General features: G+C 42.3%; 2 protein-coding genes across 2 annotated transcripts; one reads left to right on the top strand and one right to left on the bottom strand.

Moving 5' to 3' along the window:
• The first annotated feature begins 593 nt into the window (after positions 1-593).
• tmem39a (transmembrane protein 39A) lies at positions 594-20075 on the top strand. Its single transcript, XM_004543410.5, has 9 exons — positions 594-905; positions 6153-6366; positions 8091-8313; positions 8549-8632; positions 13238-13392; positions 14050-14407; positions 14520-14707; positions 14806-14926; positions 18489-20075. Exons 2-9 carry the CDS (start codon positions 6254-6256, stop codon positions 18726-18728), a joined length of 1482 nt encoding a protein of 493 aa, XP_004543467.1. The 5' UTR covers positions 594-905; positions 6153-6253; the 3' UTR covers positions 18729-20075.
• Positions 20076-21585: 1510 nt separating this feature from the next.
• LOC101477143 (serine protease 23) lies at positions 21586-24843 on the bottom strand. The gene is made up of 2 exons (XM_004543411.5): positions 24275-24843; positions 21586-23548 (listed from the first exon to the last, which is right to left on the bottom strand). Exons 1-2 carry the CDS (start codon positions 24301-24303, stop codon positions 22351-22353), a joined length of 1227 nt encoding a protein of 408 aa, XP_004543468.1. The 5' UTR covers positions 24304-24843; the 3' UTR covers positions 21586-22350.
• Between the last annotated feature and the right edge of the window lie 865 nt (positions 24844-25708).

Raw genomic sequence — 25708 nt, 5'->3', positions numbered from 1 at the left:
TCCTCTGACATCAACAAGGCATTTTCACCCAGAGAACTGCTGGTCACTGGATATTTTCTCTTTTTTGAAACCACTCTCTGTAAACCCTTGAGATGTTTGTGTGGGCAAATCCCAGTAGATAAACAGTTTCTGAAATACTGCGCTAAAGAAATTGCACACACATAATTATGCAAAAAACATTAAAAAGTAATGTGGTGCCAGCAAAAAGACGTATTGTTCAAAGTCACTTAAATTACTTTTATTATGGTGAATATGAATTACATTCTTAGAAAGATATATTTAATCTCGATTTTTTTTCTTTTTCTCTTTTGAAATTTTATCTTCAATCGCAATTCCATAATTTATTATGATTGTTATTTATGTATTTTACCATTGTAGGGCAGTAGGAGAGACAGCTGAATAGTTTGTCACTACAAACAACAGTATGGGCAGTAAAATCGTGTGCATGCAAAATGTTCTGATAGTACAGTACATGAGTGAAGTGCAGCATTGAGATGATCACTAAGAATAAAAGATGAAAAAACGATGCACTGACTCCAGATCAGCTTTTTTTGTAAGTTTTTTTTTTTTTTAATCAAACTGCGACTGTGCAGCTTGCTTTAGTCGCGCGCTGATGACGACACGCGCAGAGGCGGTGCGGGTTTGCCACGTCGGTCTCTGTGCAACGCATTTACACTGTTGCTCTTCCAGCCCAGGGCTAACTTTTTGTGGCGTTTAGTGCTCTCACCCTGAGAAAAGGCGACCCCCCCGGTGTCGCCCTCGCCGCTGTAGCCCGTCGCCACAGCAGCTCAGTCCAGGGAATTGAAGCTGAAAGGCGGAGAAATGCTCGGTACTGCCCGGACTCGCCGCACAACTGACTGATGCATCCTCGTCCAGCTCAGCCGCCCGCATGTTGTCGATGTTTTGTGAGTAACGACGGCTTTTACACAGCTTTTAAACTGTCCACGTTTGCCACCGAGCTAAAAGCTATTGCCTGTGTCCGTTTTAGCGCTCTTTTTAAAGTGCGCTCCCAAGTTTCCGCAGTCTTAAAAAATGACAACGCCGCCTGATGTCATGATCCAGACGAGCAGCTTTCAGTGCACGTCTTAGCAAGTCTAACACCCCCCCCCCCCCGAAGAACAAAAAAATAAAAACCCAAAACACCGTCTCACAAAATGTTGTGCAGAGTGCAACAAAAGCATTTCACAATTATAAGGAGTCGCGCTTAAAGTAAGAAACACGTTGCACTTCCACAAAATTGCTAAACACCATCCTGCAATCCCTTCATTGTAGTTCATTTCTGTACGCCTCAGTTCCCGTTTTCACTTTTGGCTTCTTTTTTTTCGAGTTGTCATCTTGCGTCCCTGCGCTCTGTTTGAGTCGCGTGTGCGTGAGTTAACGTCGGTTTCCTGTTTGTACAGTCAGCTCCAGTGCTCGATATTGATGCCGCACAGTGGCCTGTGAGCAAGCTGTTTTATCTTTTCCATCATGTTTCACAAGCTCCATCAGCATAAAGGAAATGTTGGTATACATAGAGGCTGCTGCTTATCTGGCTCTGGTTTAATTTTCGTTTAGAAGTCTGTCACTGGTTGATGAGAAACTGTGTGTGTGTGTGTGTGTGTGTGTGTGTGTGTGTGTGTGTGTGTGTGTGTGTTTTAAGTCACTGGGTAATCATAAGAATCTATATAATGAGAGTGACAAGGATTTGAGTTGTAGCTACACTTCCTGGAGGTTTGTATGTTCTGTTGTTTGCAGCCCTGCAACAAGCAAACAAGAAAATAATGGGGGGAAAGTCTCAAGTGTCTCTTTTTATTGTAGGTTATCATTATTTTAGTTTTTAGTATGCGTTTCATGTTTTACGGTATATCTATAATGATGAGTGAACAGGCTCACACATATACCCAGCCTGTTTTCTACTCATAAATGCCACCATACCTTTGACAGAAGAAGGAAAAACAAAACGCTGAAACCCTCAGAATCATATGAATGCTCTCACTGGCCGCTTCATTAGGAACACCTGTTCAACTCCTTGTCGACAGAAATATCTAATCGCTCAGATATTTAATCAAAAAATCTAAGCAGTCCATCACAGGGTGGTAACTCTGCATTTAGTTGTGTAGATATGATCGAGACGACCTGCTGAAGTTCAAACCATCAGAATGAGGAACAAAGATGATGATGAAAGTAGCATGGTTGTGCCAGACAGTTTGGTCTGAGCAATGGAGAAACTGCTAATCTACTGGGATTTTCCCTCATAACCATCTCTATGGTTTACAGAAAATGGTCAGAAGAATAGAAACTTTCTAGTGAGTGGCAGTTTTCTTGTGAAAGATGCCAAGAGTGGAGAATGGCCAAACTGCTCTGAGCTGATAGGAAGGCAACAGTAACTTAAAAAAAATAGCTTGCTCCAACCAAGATGTGCAGAAGAGCATCTCTGAACACCTCCAACCTTGAAGCAGATGGGCTATGGTGGCAGAATACCACACTAGGTGCTGTTTCTGTCAACTGAAAACAGGAAACTGATGTGTAATGGTGTGTAGGGTATTTGCTTGCTGTACTTCGGGCCTTTTAGAACCAGCTGAGTATTGTTGCTGAACTTGTGTATGCCTTTATGATCACAGTTTGGCCATCTTCTGATCACATTGAGTTCACTGTGCACAAATGATCTCCACAGTCTCCAAATCTCAGTCCAGTTGAGCATCTTTGGAACGTAGTAGAAAGGAAGATTTGCGTTATGGATGTTCAGCAGACAAATCTGCAGCAGCTATGTGATGCTGGCATGTCAGTATGGATCAAAATCTGAATCTCTCATGCACCTTGTTCAATCTGTGCCATGAAGAATTATGTCAGTTGTGAAGGCAAAGGAGTGTCCAACCCAGTGCTAGTAAGGTGTACCTAATAAAGTGACTAGTAATCACGAGATAAAACGGCAGCAAATTCTTAAAAATCTGGAACTGACTACAAATTATTTAAATTATTAAGCTGTTAAAAGTGTCTTACATTGAATTCCCCTTTTCTTTTATAGAATATACGTGATGTTATTGCACTTATTGCACTTTACTACATATAAATTGCTACTGTTGGTTAGTGTGAACGTCTCCATTAAGAATAGGTGAGTCTGAAAAGTATGATATGCGATATGACCGAAATCTCATATCCCGATATAAGAATTCTATCGTCCCGATAACAATAAAAATCACAAAAATGTAACATTTTCTGTAAATTCTGTGAATCTCGGGCAGCTCGACTTGCGTGAAGTGTTTCCAGCTGCGCGTCCTTTACCCGGAGTCGAGTGTTTTAACCGATGCATGAAACGATACATTTTTAGACATAAGTTGTAACGGCCACCGTTTTCTTTGTATTTATTACACGGCGTGCTGCGGGGAAAAGCCTGTTCTAACGTTTGAGTCTAAGGTTTATTTTTTAGCACCTGGCGGCTCTTTTTTAATTCTCATCTGTAAATAATCTGCTCTTTCACGTGATTCAGTTTATTTTGAAAAGTCTCAACAGGATCTTGAGCTTTATTGTGAAAGGTTTATGTGGAACATAATTCAAATATTTATTTAATATTTATAAAAATGAACCAGTTACAACTTTTTGTATGTGACCTGTTTACTGTTTTAAATGTGCCATAAACTGAATATCTGTAAGGCTACAACTCTTTGGTTGACATGACTTCAGAGATCTTGGAGATTTGTGGAAAACGGTTGCGAAATTGTTTTTAAAACACACACACTCGCGCACACATGCACTTTAAAAAAACCCAAAACAGACAAACAAAACAAAAAGTGACTCTTGCGTGCTCCCACTTCAGATTTTAATCCTTTAAATATGGAACCGTTTAAACTTTAAATTTAAAATAAGCTGTGTATCTGTGGACTTCTGTTTTATAAATGTGTGCTGCAGAGCATCAGCTAGCTGACCTATTACCACAGCTCATTGGGCACCTTGATAGAAAAAGCTCAGGTGTAATCAGTAACAGTCTGTGAATTAGGCCAGATATGAGTAAGCACGGGGACATTTGTTTGTGTTCTCTAAAGGAGCAGAGAGCAGGTTTTGTCTGATAGGTTGTCATTTTCTGTGTATATCAGTCTCACTAAACACATTTGCACACACCCTCAGAGGTGTGTTAGCATTTGAATTCTTTGGCATGAAGACACTTAAAAATCCCTCTGTAAACGCCTCTGGGCATTTGTTTCCCAAAATCAGCGTAAGCATGCCCAACTGCTTACGTTCAGGTTTTCTTGTCTGTGCAGTCAGAGAGCAATGACGGGTCTTTTTGCCTTGCTTAACAGGGAGTTTGACAGGAGAGTGTAGCCTCTGAAAAGATAAAGGGGATCTCTGTGTCTATTTCTATAGCCGCTTTTACATAGACTGGAGATGAAATGGGCAGCATCTCAAAATTCGAATCGAGAAACTGCCCATGAACTGAGAAAAGTCAAGCGTGCAGCTGCCAAGATGTCACTTGCCACCAGTTTGGCCATATTTCAGAGCTGCAACATCACTGGAGTGCCCAAAAGCACAAGGTGTGCAATACTCAGAGACATGGCCAAGGTAAGAAAGGCTGAAAGACGACCACCACTGAACAAGACACACAAGCTGAAACGTCAAGACTGGGCCAAGAAATATCTCAAGACTGGTTTTTCTAAGGTTTTATGGACTGATGAAATGAGAGTGAGTCTTGATGGGCCAGATGGATGGGCCCGTGGCTGGATTGGTAAAGGGCAGAGAGCTCCAGTCCGACTCAGACGCCAGCAAGGTGGAGGTGGAGTACTGGTTTGGGCTGGTATCATCAAAGATGAGCTTGTGGGGCCTTTTCGGGTTGAGGATGGAGTCAAGCTCAACTCCCAGTCCTACTGCCAGTTTCTGGAAGACACCTTCTTCAAGCAGTGGTACAGGAAGAAGTCTGCATCCTTCAAGAAAAACATGATTTTCATGCAGGACAATGCTCCATCACACGCGTCCAAGTACTCCACAGCGTGGCTGGCAAGAAAGGGTATAAAAGAAGAAAAACTAATGACATGGCCTCCTTGTTCACCTGATCTGAACCCCATTGAGAACCTGTGGTCCATCATCAAATGTGAGATTTACAAGGAGGGAAAACAGTACACCTCTCTGAACAGTGTCTGGGAGGCTGTGGTTGCTGCTGCACGCAATGTTGATGGTGAACAGATCAAAACACTGACAGAATCCATGGATGGCAGGCTTTTGAGTGTCCTTGCAAAGAAAGGTGGCTATATTGGTCACTGATTTGTTTTTCTTTTGTTTTTGAATGTCAGAAATGTATATTTGTGAATGTGGAGATGTTATATTGGTTTCACTGGTAAAAATAAATAATTGAAATGGGTATATATTTGTTTTTTGTTAAGTTGCCTAATAATTATGCACAGTAATAGTCACCTGCACACACAGATATCCCCCTAAAATAGCTAAAACTAAACACTACTTCCAAAAACATTCAGCTTTGCTGTTAATGAGTTTTTTGGGTTCATTGAGAACATGGTTGTTGTTCAATAATAAAATTATTCCTCAAAAATACAACTTGCCTAATAATTCTGCACTCCCTGTAAGTCTTAACCTCTGTTTTACTGTTTGGGTTTTTTTGGGGTTTTTTTATCATTCAATAAAAAAATTGTGAGCTCATTTGAGTGGCTATAGTTTGTGGTGGAACTTTCACTGTGTTGTAATCGAAAGTGTGTCAGATAATTTGTCTGTTCCATTTCTGTCATTGAAATAAGGTTGTGAGTTAAAAGAGCAGCTAGAAACTGTCCTCACAACATTCCAACGAAATTCTGCTTATTGTAGATAAGATGGCTCAGAGGACCTGTAAGTGTTTTATATGTGAATGAAGACAACCTTGTTTATTATCCCTCTTAGGTTTTAACAGATTATTTCAAGTATAGTTCAAATGTGATTGACATTACATAGTAGTGTGCTAGTTGTATCAAACACAGCAGCTTTGACAAGCTTGTAAACTCTTGTTGAAGTTGCCTTTCATTCTGAAAACAGTTATATACAATTAAAACGATTTAACAAAAAAATGACAAAGCTCCGTTCTCGCTGAGTAGAGGGCTTTGGGTTTTTGTCAGTTCAGTTTGAATGGTGTGCTGCGGGTTTTTCATAATCTGTCTTGTCTTATGAAACGTTGTCTTCTTTTCTGGTTTGGTTCACAGTGGCCTGGCAGTACATGGTGGCTCACTGAGGAGGAAGGGGGAAGTCCCAGTGGCTTTTGGTTGGTGGGCTCTGCCCTTGGTTGCCACAGTAATAGGCGACCATGCCAGGGGGTCGCAGGGGTCCCAGCAGACAGCAGCTAAGTCGCTCCGCTCTGCCGTCCCTGCAGACTCTGGTCGGAGGAAACGTCGGGAATGGTACAGGCCTCAGGAACAGGTATGTACACAGAGAGCCTCTCAGTGCTGTCAAGATGCAGTAATAAAGAGGTTTTGATTCATTAATGCATTTAAAGCAGGAATGGACTGATTGAGAAATTCTGAGCCACAATATAGAACTTCTTTTTTCTTGTATTATGTCAACTTTCTGTGTGAGGTGAAAGTCAGAAATCTTGATGATACATGATTCATGTGTCATCAAGATTTCTGAATCATTTTCATCTAAATGAGACATTTACTATGAATCATCACACTCTTTTAACCTGTGATGCACATGAACATTGGCCACTGACAGCTTCTTTACAAGACCAGTACATGGTCTTCAGAAATTCACTGCAACTGTTATTTTTGTATGTTTGCTATTATTGTGCTTTGAGCAAAACATTTGTTGTAATGTAGACAAACCAACGATCAACTTATAGGATCTTGGATTGTTGCCCCCCGACTAGGGATGGGTATTGATAAGATTTTCACGATTCCGATTCCATTTATGATTCTGTTTAACGATTCGATTCTTTATCGATTCTTTTTAAAAAGGAGAACACTAAGGTCGATTAGCTTAGCGCTTTGTTTTATATTTTCTCTTTGAACAAGATAGAAATTTAGGAGTAACATGGCCTTACAAACCCAACAGTGAGATCTTAAGAGATCCACAGCCTACTGCTCTTCAATGGGGTGTCACAGGGTCCCCAGGAAAAAAAAATTGTAAATGTAAAATAATAAAATAAATATTCTTCTGTAGCAATAACAAAGTATAACATAAATTATTTGTAGCAATTATACAAGAATATCCAGTAATGTCCCTGCCTACGATTAAACACATTCACTTACCAAAAATCGGGGCATCTACTGTGGCAAATGGGTGCAAGCGTTTTATCACAAACTTAGTCACTGCTCGGTGACATTCATCTATCCTGGCCTGAAAGGAGACGCTACCGGTAGACTGCAGCGACAACTGCCAGCATCTGAGCCAGACTCTGTCTCTCTCATCATGGTCACCTAAATGCACAGTAATGGCAGGTTTTGTAATAAGGCAGATCGCGCTAACATAATATGCACTGTTAGTTTACCTGCCGCATTAACGGGAGAGGACGTGCAAACGTTACCGCTGCTGCTGGGTTGAGATTCACGAGTCCGGAGCGGAATTAAAAACACGACATTCATTTAAAGTTATCGTGTGTTTTGTGAGCAAATGCTTTTGCATATTCGTCGTGTTTCCTCCCTTAAATGAAATCTCTACTTTTGAAGTATTGCAAGTTGTCCTGTTGTCACCCGTTCTCGTAAAGTATAACCAAACTTTTGAGCGTTTGAGCCGCTTAGGCGCCGTGTTTCCTGCCAGGTAAATGACGCTCCGCAACGGGTGACGTCATTCGGGGCGACTGGAATCGATAAGGGAATCGTTTGCAAAAATGGCAAACAATTCCAAGGAATTGAAACAGTGGGAACCGGTTCTCAACAAGAACCGGTTTTCGATACCCATCCCTACCCCCGACTAGTTGGTGATCACAAGGAGGTTACAAGGAATGAGTTCACCTGGCTGCAGCCAAAAAAACAACCACTTGTTGCCAGGGTGTTGTAGACTAGTCTCCACATCCCACTTTGTTTGCATACACACCTTGCAGTAGGTGTCACATTTTTAATCACACACCCAGATGTGTTTGAGTATTTATATTTCTCTCTCTCTCCTTGTGTTGCGTGCTTTCTTTTTTCTCTTTTTCCCTCCAGGAGCAGTAACACGCTGGGTCTATCTGCTCCACCCATCTCAGCCCTCATTACTCCGGAGCCAGTGCGTCACTCGAGGATCCCCGAGCTGCCATTGGACAGCAGTCTGCTGTTTGAGTTCCTGCTTTTTCTCTATTTGCTGGTGGCCTTGTTTGTCCAGTACATAAACATCTACAGGACAGTGTGGTGGTACCCATACAGCCACCCTGCTGCCTCTACCTCACTCGTAAGAACACATAACACACTCTTTTCCCACCAGTTCCCTCAGTAGTCCTAAAAAATAGGTCATCATTTCAGTTTTCTGTTATCACAGTTTTAAAACTGTAAGTAAAACTGCATCAATATGTTGCTGTCTTTCCCCAACTCATAACATGCGACTTTCTTATTAAGAGGTTTAATTTAATAAGCAACAATTTCTCTGTGGAGAAACAAACCCCTATCTTTTTATCTTCCCACAACAGAACTTTCATTTAATGGACTACCACCTGGCTATCTTCATCACAGTAATGCTGGCCAGGAGGCTCGTTTGGACAATTGTTTCTGAGGTAAACACAGATTCGATCTCTGTAAGCAGTCAGCAAGCACACTGTAAGGCAAGGCAAGGCAAGTTTATTTGTATAGCACAATTCAACAACAAGGTGATTCAAAGTGCTTTACAGAGACATTAGAAACAAGAACAAATAAAAAGCATGATTTAAAATTGATTAAAACAAGCAAATAAACTAACTAACTAATTAACAAACAAACAAACAACAGTATATAAAATCAAAACAGATAAAATCAGAACAGTAGATAAAATCAGTAGTTAAATGTAAGTTTTGAAATTTAAGCTTAAAGTGTGGATTTGGTGCTTTATTCAAATGCAGCTGAGAACAGGTGAGTCTTCAACCTGGATTTAAATAAACTGAGTGTTTCAGCTGATCTGAGGCTTTCTGGGAGTTTGTTCCAGATATAAGGAGCATAAAAGCTGAATGCAGCTTCTCCGTGTCTGGTTCTGACTCTGGGAACTGATAAAAGACCGGATCCAGATGACCTGAGGGATCTGGAAGGTTCATACTGGGTCAGGAGGTCATTGATGTATTTTGGTCCTAAACCATTCAGAGCTTTATAGGCCAGCATCAGAACTTTAAAGTCTATCCTCTGACGGACAGGCAGCCAGTGTAAGGACCTCAGAGCTGGACTGATGTGGTCCACTTTTTTGGTCTTAGTGAGGACTCGAGCAGCAGAGTTCTGAATGAGCTGTAGTTGTCTGACTGATTTTTTTAGGTAGACCTGTAAAGATGCTGTTACAGTAATCAAGCCTACTAAAGATGAATGCATGGACTAGTTTTTCCAGGTCCTGTTGAGACATCAGATCTTTTATCCTTGATATATTCTTGAGGTGATAGTAAGCTGACTTTGTTATTGTCTTAATGTGTTTTTCTAAGTTTAGGTCTGCATCCATCACTACACCCAAATTTCTCGCCTGGTTTGTGGTTTTTAGATGTATAGATTGAAGTTCTCTGGTGACCTGTAATCGTTTTTCTTTGGCGCCAAAGACTATTACCTCAGTTTTGTTTTTGTTTAGCTGGAGAAAATTGTGGCACAACCAGTCATTGATTTCCTCAATGCATTTACCAAGAGCCTGTACAGGGCCTCGGTCTCCTGGTGACATTGTGATATATATATTTGTGTGTCATCTGCATAGCTGTGATAGTTTATTTTGTTGTTGTTTATAATCTGTGCCAGTGGGAGCATGTAGATGTTAAACAGAAGGGGTCCCAAGATGGAACCTTGGGGAACTCCACATGTGATACTTGTCTGCTCAGATGTGAAGTTACCTATTGATACAAAGTATTTCCTGTTTTCTACGTATGTTTTGAACCAGTTTAGTACAGTTCCTGAAAGACCTGTCCAGTTCTCCAGTCGTTTGAGTAATATGTTATGGTCAACTGTATCAAATGCTGCACTGAGATCCAGTAAAACTAGGACTGACATTTTTCCACTGTCTGTATTCAGACATATGTCATTAAACACTTTGGTCAGAGCGGTTTCAGTGCTGTGGTTCTGTCTAAAACCTGACTGGAAGGCATCGTAGCAATTATTCTGTTTTAAGAAGTAACTGAGCTGTTGAGAAACTGCTTTTTCAATGATCTTACTTAAAAACGGGAGATTTGAGATCGGCCTGTAGTTGTTCATTTGTGTCTTGTCAAGATTGTCCTTTTTCAGTATAGGTTTGATTACAGCAGTTTTTAGTGATTCTGGAAACACACCTGATAATAAAGAAAAGTTGACGATCTGTAACAGGTCTGACTCTAAAGTCTTTGAGACCTTTTTGAAAAAACTTGTTGGCAGGACATCTAAACAGCAGGAGGAGGAGTTCAGTTGACCTAAGATGTCCTCCAGGTCTTTGCTGTTAATAGGTTGAAACTGTTTCATGGTGTTTAAACAGTTTTTTGGTGGACACAGTACATATCCTGGATCTGCTGTTGATGTACCAATTGCTTGTCTAATTTTTTGGATTTTTTCAGTGAAGAATTTGGCAAAGTCATTGCAGGCCATGGTCGAATGAAGTTCAGCTGCCACTGACACAGGAGGGTTTGTTAGCCTGTCAACTGTAGAAAATAAGACCCGAGCAGTATGGGTGTTTTTAGTGATGATGTCAGAGAAGTAGGACCTCCTTGCACTCCTCAGTTGTAAATTATAATTGTGAAGTTTCTCTTTATAAATGTCATAATGAACCTGGAGGTTTGTTTTTCTCCATCTGCGCTCAGCTTTCCTACACTCTCTTTTTTCATTTTTCACCAGTGTGGAGTTTCTCCATGGAGACTTTTTCCTTCCAGAGATAACCTTCACCTTAATGGGAGCAATAGTGTCCATTACATTTAACATGTTAGCATTGAAGCTATTGACGAGCTCATTGACTGACCCTCTGGGCAGGTCAGGTGTTAATGGGAAGACCTGGTTAAAAATTGCACTACTGTGTTCGGTTATACACCGTTTTGTGATCACTGTTGTTGATATATTTGTGTGGGCTGAGATTTTACTTTCAAAGAAAACACAGTAATGATCAGACAGGCCCACATCAGACACAGTAACCTTTGAAATGCTCAGGCCTTTGGAGATCAGTAGGTCAAGAGTGTGTCCTCTATTATGTGTGGCCTCTGTTACATGCTGAGTCAGCCCAAAGTTGCCCAGAGTGTTACTCAGGTCTTTAGTCCCTTTGTCCTGAGGGTTGTCCACATGAATGTTAAAATCCCCAGCAATAATTACACAGTCAAAATCAACACAGATCACAGACAGCAGTTCACTAAGGTCATTAAAAAAGTCTGTGCAGTATTTGGGAGGCCTGTAAACATTAAGAAACACAACTTTGGATGGGGCCTTCAGCTGTAAAGCCACATATTCAAAAGACTGAAAAATTCCAGGAGATAGCTGCTTACATTGAAATGATTCATTAAATAAGACAGCAACCCCTCCTCCTCTCCTGCTCGCCCTGACCTCACTGATAAAACTGTAGTTAGGAGGGGTCGTCTCGATGAGAACAGCTCCACTGTTACTTTGGTCCAACCAAGTTTCAGTTAAAAACATAAAATCAAGGCTGTGCTCAGTGATTAAATCATTAATTAAAAATGTTTTCCCAGCTAGAGATCTAATGTTTAATAAAGCCAACTTAAGTGTTTTAGAGGTATTACTTGTCCCCTCGTGTTTGGGAGCAGTCTGTGGCACACAAGGTATGTTTACTATGTTTAAAGATCTTTTAGAGTGCAGCTCTCTGTGTTTTGACCAGGCCACATGTCTCCTGTCACCTAAAAGTACAGAAATTTTAAAACCTTCTAGTAAACAGGGTCCCAGCTTCTCCTGGGAAAAGTCATCACTGCCATAATCCTCACAGCCCGGACCCTTCACACATCACACATCAGACTGCGGAGACAGGGCATGAAGAGGAACTAAGGGGGGCGAGGCTGGGCAATGTGACTTCGATTGCTCTGTTGAGGGTGGGGCTCGATGGCGAACCTTTGGCCGCTCTGGTGGGGGGTTTATGGGGGACAAAAAGGGATTGGGACGGGGGGTAGATCTGAGCCCAGCATTGACCCGCTCCATCATCTCCTCAGTGAATTTCAGGTGTGGGGAGGAGGGAGAAAGGGAGGGGGAGGAGGGTGATGGCCTGTCAGGGGTTTGGGGGACTGGGGAAGGTCGTGGTCCCTTGTCCTGGTCGTTGGTGTTGTTGAGAGAGTTGGAGGCAAATAGGGACCCCTCTTCTTGCCTTAGATGTCTCTCCTTTCTGAGGCTCTTCCTCAGATGCCATGGATGTCTCTCCTTTCTGAGGCTCTTCCCGGGTGGGGGCAAATGGAGCTCCTCCTCAAGGTTTCTGCTGGGCTTTGTCTGTTCTTGGAGTACTGTTTGTTCCTCTTTATGAGATAACTCCTCGTTTACCTCAGCCTTGGCACCAAGCACGGATGGATGACGTATGAAATAAAACAAGTTGGAGGTGAACAGTTTCACCCCTGACTTGTTAAAATTAAATCCATTTGCTTTGAACAGATGCCTGCGTTCCCAAAAAATATTAAAGTTGTCGATAAAGTGCACTGAGTGGTCAGCACATGCTGATATAAGCCATTTATTCAGTGTAAACAACCTGCTGAATCTCTCGTCTCCTCCTCTGACCGGCGGTACAGGTCCACTGATGAATACAGCTGCATTCAGAGAGTTTACAGTATTTAATAATCCAGTAAAGTCCCGTTTCAGAACCTCCGACTGTTGTTTGGACACATCGTTTGACCCTGTATGCAGAACAATGTTTGTCACAGTTGGATATTCATCTGCAATTTGAAGAATTCTCTCCTTCAGGTTGTTGACCATATCGTTAGGAAAGCAGAGGACTTTAGTGTTCTTACCGCACATCCTTTGTACATCCTTTACGGCAGAGTCACCCACAATCAGAGTTTCAGGCCTAGCCTTTAGCTTTCCCTGTGGCCTTTCACTTTTTAACAGATTTTCAGACCTTATTTCGCTGCTTTTAGATGGATGGTTGTCCGATATAGATCCAGGGTCCTTTGATAGTGGAGCAAATCTGTTCTGCACTGTAGGGACCTGATCCCTCATGATGTCAGTGTGGCTGCCGTGCTCTCTCTCATAACGGCGTGTTGTTCTGCTTCTGTCTCGCCCAGGTGTCTCAGTGCAGCGGGGGGTCTCTGCTGCGCTACGTGCTTCTAATCGCAGCTCGACTCAGCCTGCTGACCCTGTGCGGCTGGGTGCTGTGCTGGACGCTGGTCAACCTCTACAAGGAAAACTCTGTTCTTAACCTCCTCTTCCTGGGATATCCGTGAGTGTTTGGTCCACTTCACTCTCTAAAGGCCAGTCTACCACTGAATAATTTGTCTCAAAGCAAAGTATTTCTAAGTGTTTTGAATTATCTGGAGTGAAGCAGTCAAAGTCTGCTATCAGAGGCGCAATGCATGCAAATTGTAAAAAATGGGGATAATTTTTATATTTGGAATAAGAGTCAGTAGCTTTATAAGAAATAACAGAAACTGGGCTGTGCAGCTCCTGAATGAAGTATTGTAAAAAATGTGCACAGGTTGTGTGGTGATCTGATAAGCGCTTTATCTGAAGTGCTTCCCACAAATGGTTGCCACAACTGTCAAATGAACCTCTGTCAGCAGGACTTAAATTGTCTTTTTTTCCTGCTTGCTTTGGCATCAAATTCTAAAAGACATTTTTCTGATTGGACTGTGTAAAAGTAAAAACCTTGCTCGCATACACGGTTTATGGCTGCAGCAGTGGGAAAAAATCCTAAACTTAAAAGCATTGGAAAAGGAATAATTTGGCTACTATACATTTTCTAGCCATTAACCAGATATTTTTTAAAGGAAATGGTTCAGATAGCTGTAAGTTTATGTAGACATTGTATTTACCATCTCATCCTCATCTGAAGGTAAAAAAAATGCTTTTGTGTCATTTATTTATTTTTCATCCCCAGATTCGGTGTTTATGTCCCACTCTGCTGTTTCCATCAAGAGGGAGGGAAAAGCCAGGTGGCACCAGCCGATTGTGATTACACAGCTGACCACCAGCAGACCGACCTAACAGAAACCCCCTTCTTCCGACCACGCGACTTCCTCTTCCTATTACGAGAGAACCTCAGAGAGCAGTTTTCCAGCCCCCCACACACGCCCACACACACCTGCCCGCCACCCACACACTCTCACACACCAGAGCTGATTCGAGCAGAGGTGGAGGAGCTGAAGAGCGACTTCAACCGGCGAATCAAGGAAGTGCTTTTCAACTCGCTCTTCAGCGCTTACTACGTAGCCTTTCTGCCCCTCTGCTTCGTTGAGGTGGGTGTTTCACTTGCGTCTCTTTCTCTGTCATAAATTCCCGACCTTTCGCGTTGCGTAGGGTTGCTTCTGGTTTCTTCTGGTTTCTTACTCGTTCTTCTTACTCCTACAGAGCACCCAGTACTATGACATGCGGTGGTCATGTGAGCATCTCATCATGGTGTGGATCAATGCATTCGTGATGCTGATGAGCCAGCTGCTGCCCCCCAGTTACTGCGACCTGCTTCATCGCTCGGCGGCTCACCTCGGCCGCTGGCAGAAGCTGGAGCACGGCTCATACAGTAACGCACCTCAACACATGTGAGTGGCCCAGTGTGCGCACACTCTGGTGTACTTAGACAAGTTTAGAAATGTCTATTTAATAGGTTATGTATAACTGTGGTGTTAATGTTTTGCAGGTGGTCAGAAAGCACCATTTGGCCTCAGGGGGTGTTAGTACGACATAGTCGAAGTCTGTATAAGGCGGTCGGTCCCTATAATGTGGCTCTCCCCTCTGATGTTTCCCATGCAAGATTTTATGTGAGTACCTGTGAATTTCCCATATTAACTACACTGATGTTCACCATTTTTCAGTTTATAGTTTTGGTCCTTATTCCCTTCTGATCTCTAATAAAATGTTTTTCAAATGTGTTCAGAAATGAGGAAAAAACAAACAAAAAACATCAGCTGTGGTGGAACTGCCTTCCTTATTATGTAGTCACTGCTCTGTGCTGTTCAGCAGTGTCCCTCTTGCAGCAGTATTTGATTACTTGCAAGCATTAGAAGAGTACTAGCTTATCGCCACTGAAGGCAGGTTTAGGTACAGACACACCCAAGCCTATTCATGATTCCTGGGAAACCTCCTCCCTCCAACTCAGGCGTGTTTACGTTTGATTATGAAAATTCAGTTGCAGAGTGTCACCAAGAGGTGGCGCTTTCCTCACAAAAACTTTGACTTGTGTTGATTTCTTGTACAAAACTTCATGTTATAGATCAAAGAGAAGATCTGAAATTGGTTCAACTCAAATTTTTCAGTTATTGTTTGCTTGGTGATTATTTTTTGCAGTCTTCTGTTTGATCTGTGATTATGATCAACATTCAGCAGGTTAGTCTAGTGTTAACTCGGTCAATGTCTTTTAGGAGAAACTGGTATGTATAACGTTTTCAGCTCCAGTGAATTCAAGCACTTTATTTACATGTTGCCAAGGTAAATTACCGTGTTGGAGCTATTTTCTGTGTATTTGTGTGAGCGTGAACGGACCTTAATTCTGATCAGCTGATTGGGCTTTGTGTTTTTGTGTGGGCAGTGATGATGTGTTTGGAAATAAGAGTACTCATAAACTAAGCACAACCTCATGCTGCCTTTATTGAAACGGGACATTAGAGCTTTACCAATTAAAATGAGATTTTTACTACTTGTTTCTGCCGAGTGGACGAAATTAGAATTGTGTTTGTTTTTGCTGTTGAAACCAACAATTTCTCCTGAGGAGATGCCGTGTTCTCACAATTGTCCTGAATTTAAGAGCGATATTCTAAAAACTGTTTGTTTAATACAGTAGACCTGAATAAATTATAATGACAAACTCTTTTAGTCAATCCATCAGGTAGAAATGACTTGTGCCACATTTTAAGTTGCATAAAACAAACAATAGAGACGGTATTACATGTATTTTTATTTTTGGGGGTTTTAACAGACTTTTGCACTGAGTTGAAAAAAAAAAAAAAAAAAAAAAGATCATTAACACAAAATACTGGATTCAAGGACAAAACAGGACGGGAAAACCGGAAAGCAGCAATCTCTCCTCTTTGAAGTCGTCCCACTGTTCCAGAAAATACAAATCACTGCTTTGGAGAAAATCATAAGATGTTATATAAGAGGCCCATATAGCGTGTTGGGATCATGGTATGAATCAGGGGTCAGCAACCTTTAACACCCAAAGAGCCATTTGGACCCGGTTTCCACGCAAAAGAAAACACTGGGAGCCGCAAATACTTTTTGACATCTAAAATGAAGATAACACCATATATATTGTTTTTTTTACCTTTATGCTTTGTGTGAACAACTAAAGTGTGTTGCTTATGAAATCCATGAAGTGCTTCAGAGAAAATTACATCCTATTTATGTAATTAACACATTTTGAACTTTTACAGAAATATAACAAAAGGAAAACTGAACTAAAATGATCCAGCAAAGACGATATATCTGTTGTGAGCCACCACCCTTATATATAAGGGTGGTGGCTCACAACAGATATATCGTCTTTGGGCTTTTCGAGGCTTGACCTGACTTTTAAAAAATAATTGGCAAAAAATGCACCATGCTGCTAAAAAAATGAAAAATAGATATTTGCAAAATTCTGATTAAATATGTATTTTACCTGGTTAATGTGTGTAGCAGGGCGTGGTCTGCAGCGCCGCTGCAGGGGAGGCGGAAGCACCGGAGTGGCACCCGCAATCACGCCTCGCCGTCTTTACATCTGTGCTGTTGTGTTGGTGTGTGTCGGGCTGTGAGCTGAAAAGCTACAGCCGGCTGTAAGCGTCAGCAACCGTGTGTGAAAAGTGGTCAATAAAGAGATGCTGAAAAGCATGTTCATGCAAACATCGTCGGGTGTGCCCTGACTTCTGGTCCCGAACCTCTGTGCACAGTGTCTGCAAATCGGGGCTTTCATCTTTACGCAGGACTGTAAGCTGTCATCTGTGAGGCGCGAGCGGTGTTTGTTTTTAACATAGTCCACGGTGGAGAACAGCTGCTGACATAATGTGGATCCGAAGATCCATAATTGGCCTACCTGGGGTTGAAAGTCTCGAAAAATGCATGCCGTTTTGGCAGGTACACCGGCTTCCGCGAGTGTGACGCTTATTTTGAGCGATGAAAAAATAATAGAATGTAATTTTATTATTTTATTTCAATATCACAATAATCTTCGAATTTAGAACTTAAGTTAAAAAAGAACTAACATAAATAAAATACACTTCAGCTAAATACTTCTAATTTATTTTCCCAAACCACGCGGAGCCGCAGTATAAGGACTAAAGAGCCGCAGGTTACCGAGCCCTGGTATGAATGTTTGGGCTGGGGTTTGAAAATCAAGCTGTTTGAATGGTTCAGACAGAAGGGTCCACAGTAACACTAATGATGGTTTGGGCTCTTACCTGTCAGCAAAAACAAGATTTGACATCACTGCTGCGTCCATCATGTAGCTCTTCACTGAGTCTGCACCCCAGATGTTTAGAACAGAGCTCCACGTGGCCCATGTCTAAACACAAACTACTGCAACAAGTGAATAAAGTGAGTAAAGTACGAGTTTCCTCAGAGGCTAATGCACTGTGTTCAGACTGCCGGTACAGAAGCGCTGATGTCTGGCACTTCTCACTCAGTGATAGAGTTGAGCTAGCATCTTTACTTCTCGCTGACTCTGAAGCCGAGCTTCAAAAAATCATCAGCCTGTGGTCAAGCACAGCGGCAAAATTTGTGTGGCTGCTCAACCACAGATATTGTCTTTAAACAGATATTGGAGAAGAAAAACATGCAGTAAGATGTGATCTTTAATGGGATTCCCTGAAACAGCTGGATTCACACATCGGTGAAGTGATTAGGAAGCTGCTCGGCGGCTGGTTGTGCCCAACATTTCTGAGTATTTATTTACCGCCGCCCCCTCTGAGTGTCCTGGCTGTCTCCCACAGTCCACAGCAGGTCAAGTTGTCTGCCACACTAACCTGCTAAGTGTCCATACATGTGTACTCTATTCAGTCTTTTTTGTTTTGTTTTGTTTTTGCTTTCCCACCCCACAAAGCTATAGCCAATCCTGGGCACTTTGACAGAAACCCACACTCTCTCACATTCACATAAGCAGCCAGTTTAAATTTAACAGTTAACCTTCCTGTCTTTGGAGTGTGGGAGGAAACCTGTGCAGGCACGGTGTTAACAGGGGAACTCCAACCAGAAAGGCTCCAGTCCATCAGCAGGTTTCCAGAACTTTCTTGCTGTGAGGCAGCAGCGCTAACCACTGCACATATTGAATTTTTTATTTTATTTTATTTTTTTAATCTATGACACTCTGTCATTTTTTCCCCCCGTTCTTTGTGTCTGTTTGGCTTCCAGTTCCTGTTCCACAAGCCGCTGCGGATCTTGAACCTGCTGATCTGGATCGAGTCCAGCGTGGTTTTGTACCAGTTATACTCTCTGCTGCGCTCTGAGCGCTGGAACCACACATTGTCTCTGGGCCTTATTCTCTTCTGCAACTACTATGTCCTCTTCAAACTACTCCGAGACCGCATCGTGCTGGGCAAAGCCTATTCCTACCCTCTGTCCTCCAACAGTTTGGGGCTCAAGTCACAGTAAAGACTACACGGCGAGACCTCTCCTACAAACTCTGGACGTGGAGGCGAGACAGATGGAGGCCTGATGGATGTGGAAGGCGCTTGGAGATTAAGGGACTCATAATTGTGTTTTGATACGGTTCAATTTTTAATGCAGTGTTTATATATAGACCTATTTAAAAGAATATTTTTATTTTGTATACTATTTCGAGTTACACCGGGCATTACCACGCTCATGTCATTAGCATGTTGTGTTATGTTGTTGCTAGGTGACAGGGAAGTCAGGGAATGCCAGGAAGTGACTTTTCACCAAAGATATTTTAAGTGCAGGCGGCCAATGACGGCGCAGACTTTGCCTTTGACAGTCTGTTAAAACAGGCGTTCGATTCAGAGCAGAGGGAGGTTTCATGCTTGGGTCCTGATTGTCCTTTATTCTGCTTCAGTCTTAAATCTGGAACCAGTCGTTTCTGGGGGCATCAGCACGATTCCTTCATTTCAGTATTGGTGCAGCTCTTCGTCTCTAAAAGGAATAATTTGGGATTTTTGGGAAATGTGCTTATTGTCTTTTGATCAAAGTTAGACACTCAATCTGTTAACATTAGCAAATGCAAGAAAAATGGCTAGTCTGACAAATGTTTACCGTACCTTTTCATACCTGGGAGTCAAATCCTGCTGTTCTGCTACAAGTCTCTGCCGTCACAAAGATGCACATTAGTAGACTGCTTGTGTTTTGTCCTCCCCCTTTTGTTTTTATTTACTTGGGGATTGGCCATTTTTCATGATTTGGGTTAAATGTCCCTTTGCAAAGTTAGCTCTCTAAAGAAAAGCAACACTTAAAGGTTTCTAGTGTGTTTAAATTTAAACACCAAGGGCTCCTGTACAGGCGTCCGTGTTAGATATATCACTGTTTCCACTGCTGCAACCTCTGTAGTGACCCTAAAGGACTCTTTTTGTTTATATCTCTGAGATGGCTTTAACATAATGGCAGAATCTGATTCCCTGTGTGTGAAACCTTTTTTTAATTTTTTTTAATATTTATTTATTTAATTGAAACAAAAGTCAAAGGGTAAAAATAAATCTGTCCAGTCGGTACATGTGAAACATGTTCATATTAATGAGCTTTAGGGGGTCATTGTAGGTAATTTTAGTGATTTTTGGTTTGTGCAGGATTGGCTGTTCCACTGTATAAATACTTAAACCTACGCTAAAAAGTCAGCTGAAGCTACTATCGAGGCAAGAGTGTGATATGAATCTTATTATCTAAATGTAAAAGGATGAGAACATTTCCTAAGAGTAAGTATTCCTTTAAGCAAAGTCTCAGTCTGTTATTTTTTTACTCAAAGTCCAATAAACTGTTCATGCAAACTGACTCGAGAGCAGTCTGGAAGAAAAACACAGTTGGTACTCCAATCCGCGGCCTCCGCAGACAATGCCGTGTTCTTCTCATTCAGCTTCTAACCACGTTTTCACAGTTAGTATCTGCTTGCTTCGTATCACTGGCTAACTGGAGGGTGGAGTAACAGCACCAGTCTCGCAACAACCTCACAAGCGTCAGACAAAATCTTTTGTCTGGCATCGTTAAACTCACTGCGCACTCATGAAAGTCCAAGTACAGTACTTAAAGTGAGAAAGGCTGCTGCTGTGAGAGGGTGATGCCTGAGCACACTTTCACACACTGAAATCTGGCTACAATACACCATGTTACTTAATGTTCATCCAGTCACTTGAATGTTTCAAGTATGATGGGATATAGGACTGTATCACATCAGGTCTGTGTCTGTTGTGGACTGGAACATCCTTCATCCTCACCCTTGACCCACTGCAAATAAGTCACTGTCACCATGCTCTCATTTAGGTTTGAACGCAGAGGGTGTTTAATAGTGACACTTCAGTGGGGACTGAATGCGTAATCGCAGGGTGTGGAAAGACAGCCACTTCATGTATTCTCAGTTACCGGAATGGTGTTACAAACAGGTTGCCTTGTTGCATTGTTGTTGCCTTTCTGTGTAGCTACACTTTGCGATCATCACCTTACCCGTCAGTAGTTTTGCCTTTATGTTCCTCCACCTCTCCATCACCAGCGTCCGTCTGCAGCCAGTGCGTAACTTCAGGCAGTATTAAACTTTAGTTTGACAAAGTGGATTTTTTCCCCCCACATTGCTACCTTTGAGATGAACCAGTGTACATGTGGAGCACACAGGTTTGACAGATCCTCTAATTCACATGTCATACATGTTCTAGTTTGTCTGCAAACGTCTCTCCTTTCTTTGGTGCTTATACTTTGTGGTCACTTTACACTTGAATGTAGCAAAGTCTTGCAGCTGAATTGTGCTGTTGATGTGAATCGGTATTTTTTTTTTTTTTTTCTTTCTTTCTCCGTGCTGTTGCCTTCAGTTGAGCGCCATTGCTGAAATGAGTTTTGAATGGCTCTCATCTTTTAATTTGCCCAGGGCAATTCTGAAATGACACAATTTAACTCTAACTCCCGCTTCTGTGGAGAGTCTGCTTTGAATAAAAGCTGAAGAATTGAGATATGAATAGATTCTAAATTTATTACTGCTCTACCCTCTCGATTTTAGTCAACTTGTTGCTCATTTACTTCAAATGGTTTTAAAAAAACATGACATATCCACGTTTCCACATTCAGAGTCAGTGATGAACCCGTTGAGTATGTCAGTGCTGGAGAAGTCAAAGGAGCTGGTCCTCATATTTCGGCTTTTTACAGTGTTCAGGTTCCCCACAGCATTTCTGATTTTTTTTTTTTTTTTTTTTTTTTTTTTTTTTTTTGAAATTGGAAATAAAAACTTGTCGAACCAACGTTGTGTTTGTTTTAATTTGTCTTGTGAGCAGACTGGGAAAAAAAATAGAAGACACTTGCCTTATTTCAAAGCATATATTTCATTAAATCTGACAGATTTCTGGTTTCTTCAGAAACGTCACAAATAAGTAAAAAGTGCTTATGTAGGCCTAAACTAACTTGGGATGCCATCATGTTCATGTGGACACCTGCAGTGTTCTTATGTGGCCAGCAGATGGCGCTTGGCAATAAACAACACTCCACAAACTGCTTCATTTACCAAGTAATCTGCAGACTTGCAAAAGTCCTGAAATATCAACACCTGCAAAACGCTTCCACCCCGCCTCCCACTGTAAATAAAGCATGCTATGCTTGTAGATAACTACTGTTTCCACTGAGAGGTTTGGAAGGAAACAGTTGGCAACTTTGGTAGCTGACTTGTACATTCATTCACAAATATAAATTTCAGTAGAGAAAACAGTGCAATCTTTAGTATTAGCTCAGTTAAAATGCTGCAGTGTCTAGATAAACAGTTTCTCTGGTCCCACCCCATCAGTCCATGTTTCAGATTAAATGAGTCCAAATAAAACTTGGTTATCCTGATAAATGTTCTAAAAGGGAGAAAAATACTTTCTTGATATCAAAAACTAAGCAAAGGCACAAATTAAAGTGGCCCATTTGTCATGTCATTACTGGATCTGAGTCTCGTCTGCGTGTAGATATTGGCATATTTACGTTAACATATCAGTGCTGTGGGCAGTGGGGTTGAAAAGTGTGGCTCCTGTTATGCCAAAGGGATTTGTGGCTGTGGTTTTACACCCCTTGTGTGGTCCTCATGTTTTTGTTTTCACCCCTCCCTACAGTCCATGAAGTTTCCTTTTATCCAGTAGCAGATCTGAGCATATTTCAGAGGCGTGATTCTCACTGCTACATTAAATTCCTGGGACGCACCTTGTCGCTCCACCCACTGATGCCCGGAAAACACACCTATCACCTTCCGCTCCCAGCGTCGACCAGCCCACATCCGCGCGTAGACTCCCGAGCCGCTAGCCCCGGGTTGAGCGTCGCAGTGCTGGTACAACAGGTCTGAAGTCTCCTCGCCGGCACGACAGAACCGATACACCAGCTGTCCTGGCCGGTCGTTATCGAATCCTGAGAAGTGGACTCGGCGACCAGGCAGTCCCTGAGCGGGGGGGCTGACTCCCAGCTTCATGTGGCGCCGTTTGTGGGGTTTCTTGAGTTCAAGCAAAGCATAGTCATAGTCCATTCCTATGTCATTAGCATTCCCTTTTATCCAGCCTTTGGGAACATGGGTGCGCTTGGCTCTGATCCACTGGAACTTCATTATGTCACTGGTAGGTGGTGCGTAGGGACTCGGACCTCCTTCAACATGGTTGGTGAAGTTGGAGAGAAGGTGGAAGGAAGACTGTTGTGTGTCTCGTTGCTTAGGTTTTAAAAAGCCAACCCGGAGCCTCTGAGCTCCTTTCACATAGTTTTTACCATCGTGAACACAATGAGCAGCTGTGAGAACATGACGGTCTCCCACCAGTGTACCAGAACACCCAGTGGACAGTTTGACAGCCACTGAGAATGGATATTTAAGCAAGAAGTCCTGCCCAGCAATGCTAAATCGCCCATCGTGGCCAAAGATCTGGCGCTTTCTTCTGACATGTGACCTCTCAGCCTTGCCTGAGGACCCAGTTAAGTAGGCTGGGGTCGTGTTAGAGTTGGGGTTGTAGCCATAGATCCTAATGGCAGTCTCAGTGAGCCGACCATTAGAGTGGAGAGTCTCATATGCCAGGAGACTCCGCAGGTCCCAGTAGCTTGGATGAGGGGCCTTTTTGTGGCATTCGGGGTCACAGGTTGAGGTGACGTCCAAGCGGGCCTGAGACAGAAAATGAGGGGCCGGCCGAGCCTCCGTGTGCTGGGGGATGACCACAGGGATACGCTGGAGGACCCACTGAGGGTGAGAGGAGGAGGAGGAGGATGATGAGGAAAACGGGAAAACAGGTAGAAGAAAAAGGAGAACGAGGAGGCCGGTCAACCTGCGGAGAAGAGGCAGGAGAGGTGAGTGAACAGCAGCACTGAAAAGATCAAATTTATCATACCGTGACCGGACGTTCGGACCCCTCAGCAAACATAACTAAAAAACAACATCTAGAATGCATTTCAGATTACATCACTACAACCGGGAGAGTTTCTTTTTTTTCAACTTGAAGAATTTTTAACTTCACTGAAATCTGGCAGCCACAATCTTCCACTTTAAAAAAATGCAGCCGATACCACGAACAAGGGCAAAGATCAGGCGTACTATGCTCGGATGGAAAATTCCCAAAGTGGCCTGAGGGATTGGCTTAAGCCTGCCAGAGTGGTGGAATAACAATAACAGTGTTACTGCACTAAATACAAGCTCTGTTACTTGTAAATAGGTTAGGGTGACAAAAGCCTTAATTTTGTATTTTAAACACGCTCAGACTTTTCTCTGCCCCCCGTCAGATCAACTACTTGATACACTGCTGTCAGGAACGGTAATAGAAAAAAAATTCCATATCTGACTCTTGGATTAAAAAAAATCTTATTTTTTTAACTCATAAAATCAGAAGGCTAAATATCTATTTTCAGCACTGGTTTTCTAATTGCCGGCGGTAATTCTTCTTTACAGGTTTATTTCGTTATTTTACAACCTCGCCCTAAGGAGATTTTTCACGGTTCACACCCAGCCCCCCTACCCTCCTATAAACTGGGTGAAACCTGCCATAGAGGTTGCTTACCGGGGGAGCTCCGCCCGGGAGCGAGGCATTGTCAGGAGTCTCTGCAGGTGAGCTGTTGGCTGAACACCGACAGAGGGGCAAAACGCCTCAAACTAGAGCAGACTGCGCCCTCGATGGAAGCTGTGAAGCGGTGAAGAACTCCTGCTGCGAAAGCAAACCAGCTCTTCTCTCAGCTCTTCACTCAGGGACTGCAGACCTCAGCTGCTGAGCCGTGAATCCAAAAAGGAGTCGACAGCGGACGCGTTGAATCATCGCTGCTGCTGATGCTATAGGAGGAGGGGCAGGTCTCCTGCCTGCCTGTCTGGAGTCAAGCAGTCACATCCGATGCGGATGGAGTGTAACCACCCGGTCACGTGACTTTTTCTATCACAGGTGCTGGTTACCGTTACGAACTTTCTGCTGCGCGTATAATCAAATCCAAAAAAGCGTGTGTGCTGTATTTTTGTATCACACGCCGTTTCTGCATCTGGATTCAATATAATCAATAGTTCGATTTTATTCTGTAGAATTTCTGGCAGCGATGATCAAACAGAGAAAAAGACAGACAGTCTGTGACACAATGACATTTTCAGAAAGAAACCCACCAACATGAAACACGCACGTGCTCCGAAAGAGAAAATCGTGGACCCTTTAAAACAAGATGCAAAGAATTAGCAATTAAAATGTTTCTGATCAATAACTGCTTATGAGGAAAACTATCTGGCAAATAAGTGCAATGCTGTTGAAATGATAAAGATCTCAAAATGCAAACTGCTGCTGAAGATGGTCTGCTAAAGAGACTGTAGAGTTTTGCCTACTTCAGCAGGTGTGCAGTTGAGATCACCTCAAGAGTTTGAACTTTAATCACACTAAAGATTTTTTTTTATTACACTTTATTACACATTTTATTAAAAATGAATCTATCTATTCCCCTCATTCACTTATATTTTTTTGCTTTTGGTGTTGAGACCATCTGTCGTGCAACATCTATCGTGGTGCCTACAGAGTAATGTCTGATATCTAAATGTAAAGTCATGTGCATGGTTGCAATTCTATCACGTCGGTAAAATCTGGCCACAGGCAAACTCACTACACTTAGGTTTATAATTTGCTGAACAAAGACACCGTTTCTTTTTTTAGTTTTGATGCAGACGTTGATTCAAAGTACTGAATTTAGAGCTTTTCGCTGTCATTTTAAATTTGAGCTCCAAAGTGATGAGTGAGGCCAAAATAAATCTGTAAGATAGCAGAAACTTTAGGAGTGGCTGGATCAACAATCTGGTGCATTGTTAAAAAGAAGGAATGCACTGACCAGCTCAGCAACACCAAAAATGCCTGAAAAGACACAGAAGACATCTGAAGTGCATCATGATAGAATTACTTCCTTGGCTAAGAAAAGCAACTTCAAAACATCTAACAAAGCCAAGAGCACTCTGTGGGAGGAAGGTGATGAGA

Source organism: Maylandia zebra, linkage group LG1, assembly GCF_041146795.1.
Source record: "Maylandia zebra isolate NMK-2024a linkage group LG1, Mzebra_GT3a, whole genome shotgun sequence".
Taxonomy (NCBI): domain Eukaryota; kingdom Metazoa; phylum Chordata; class Actinopteri; order Cichliformes; family Cichlidae; genus Maylandia; species Maylandia zebra.
This window is presented reverse-complemented; position numbering and strand designations above follow the sequence as displayed.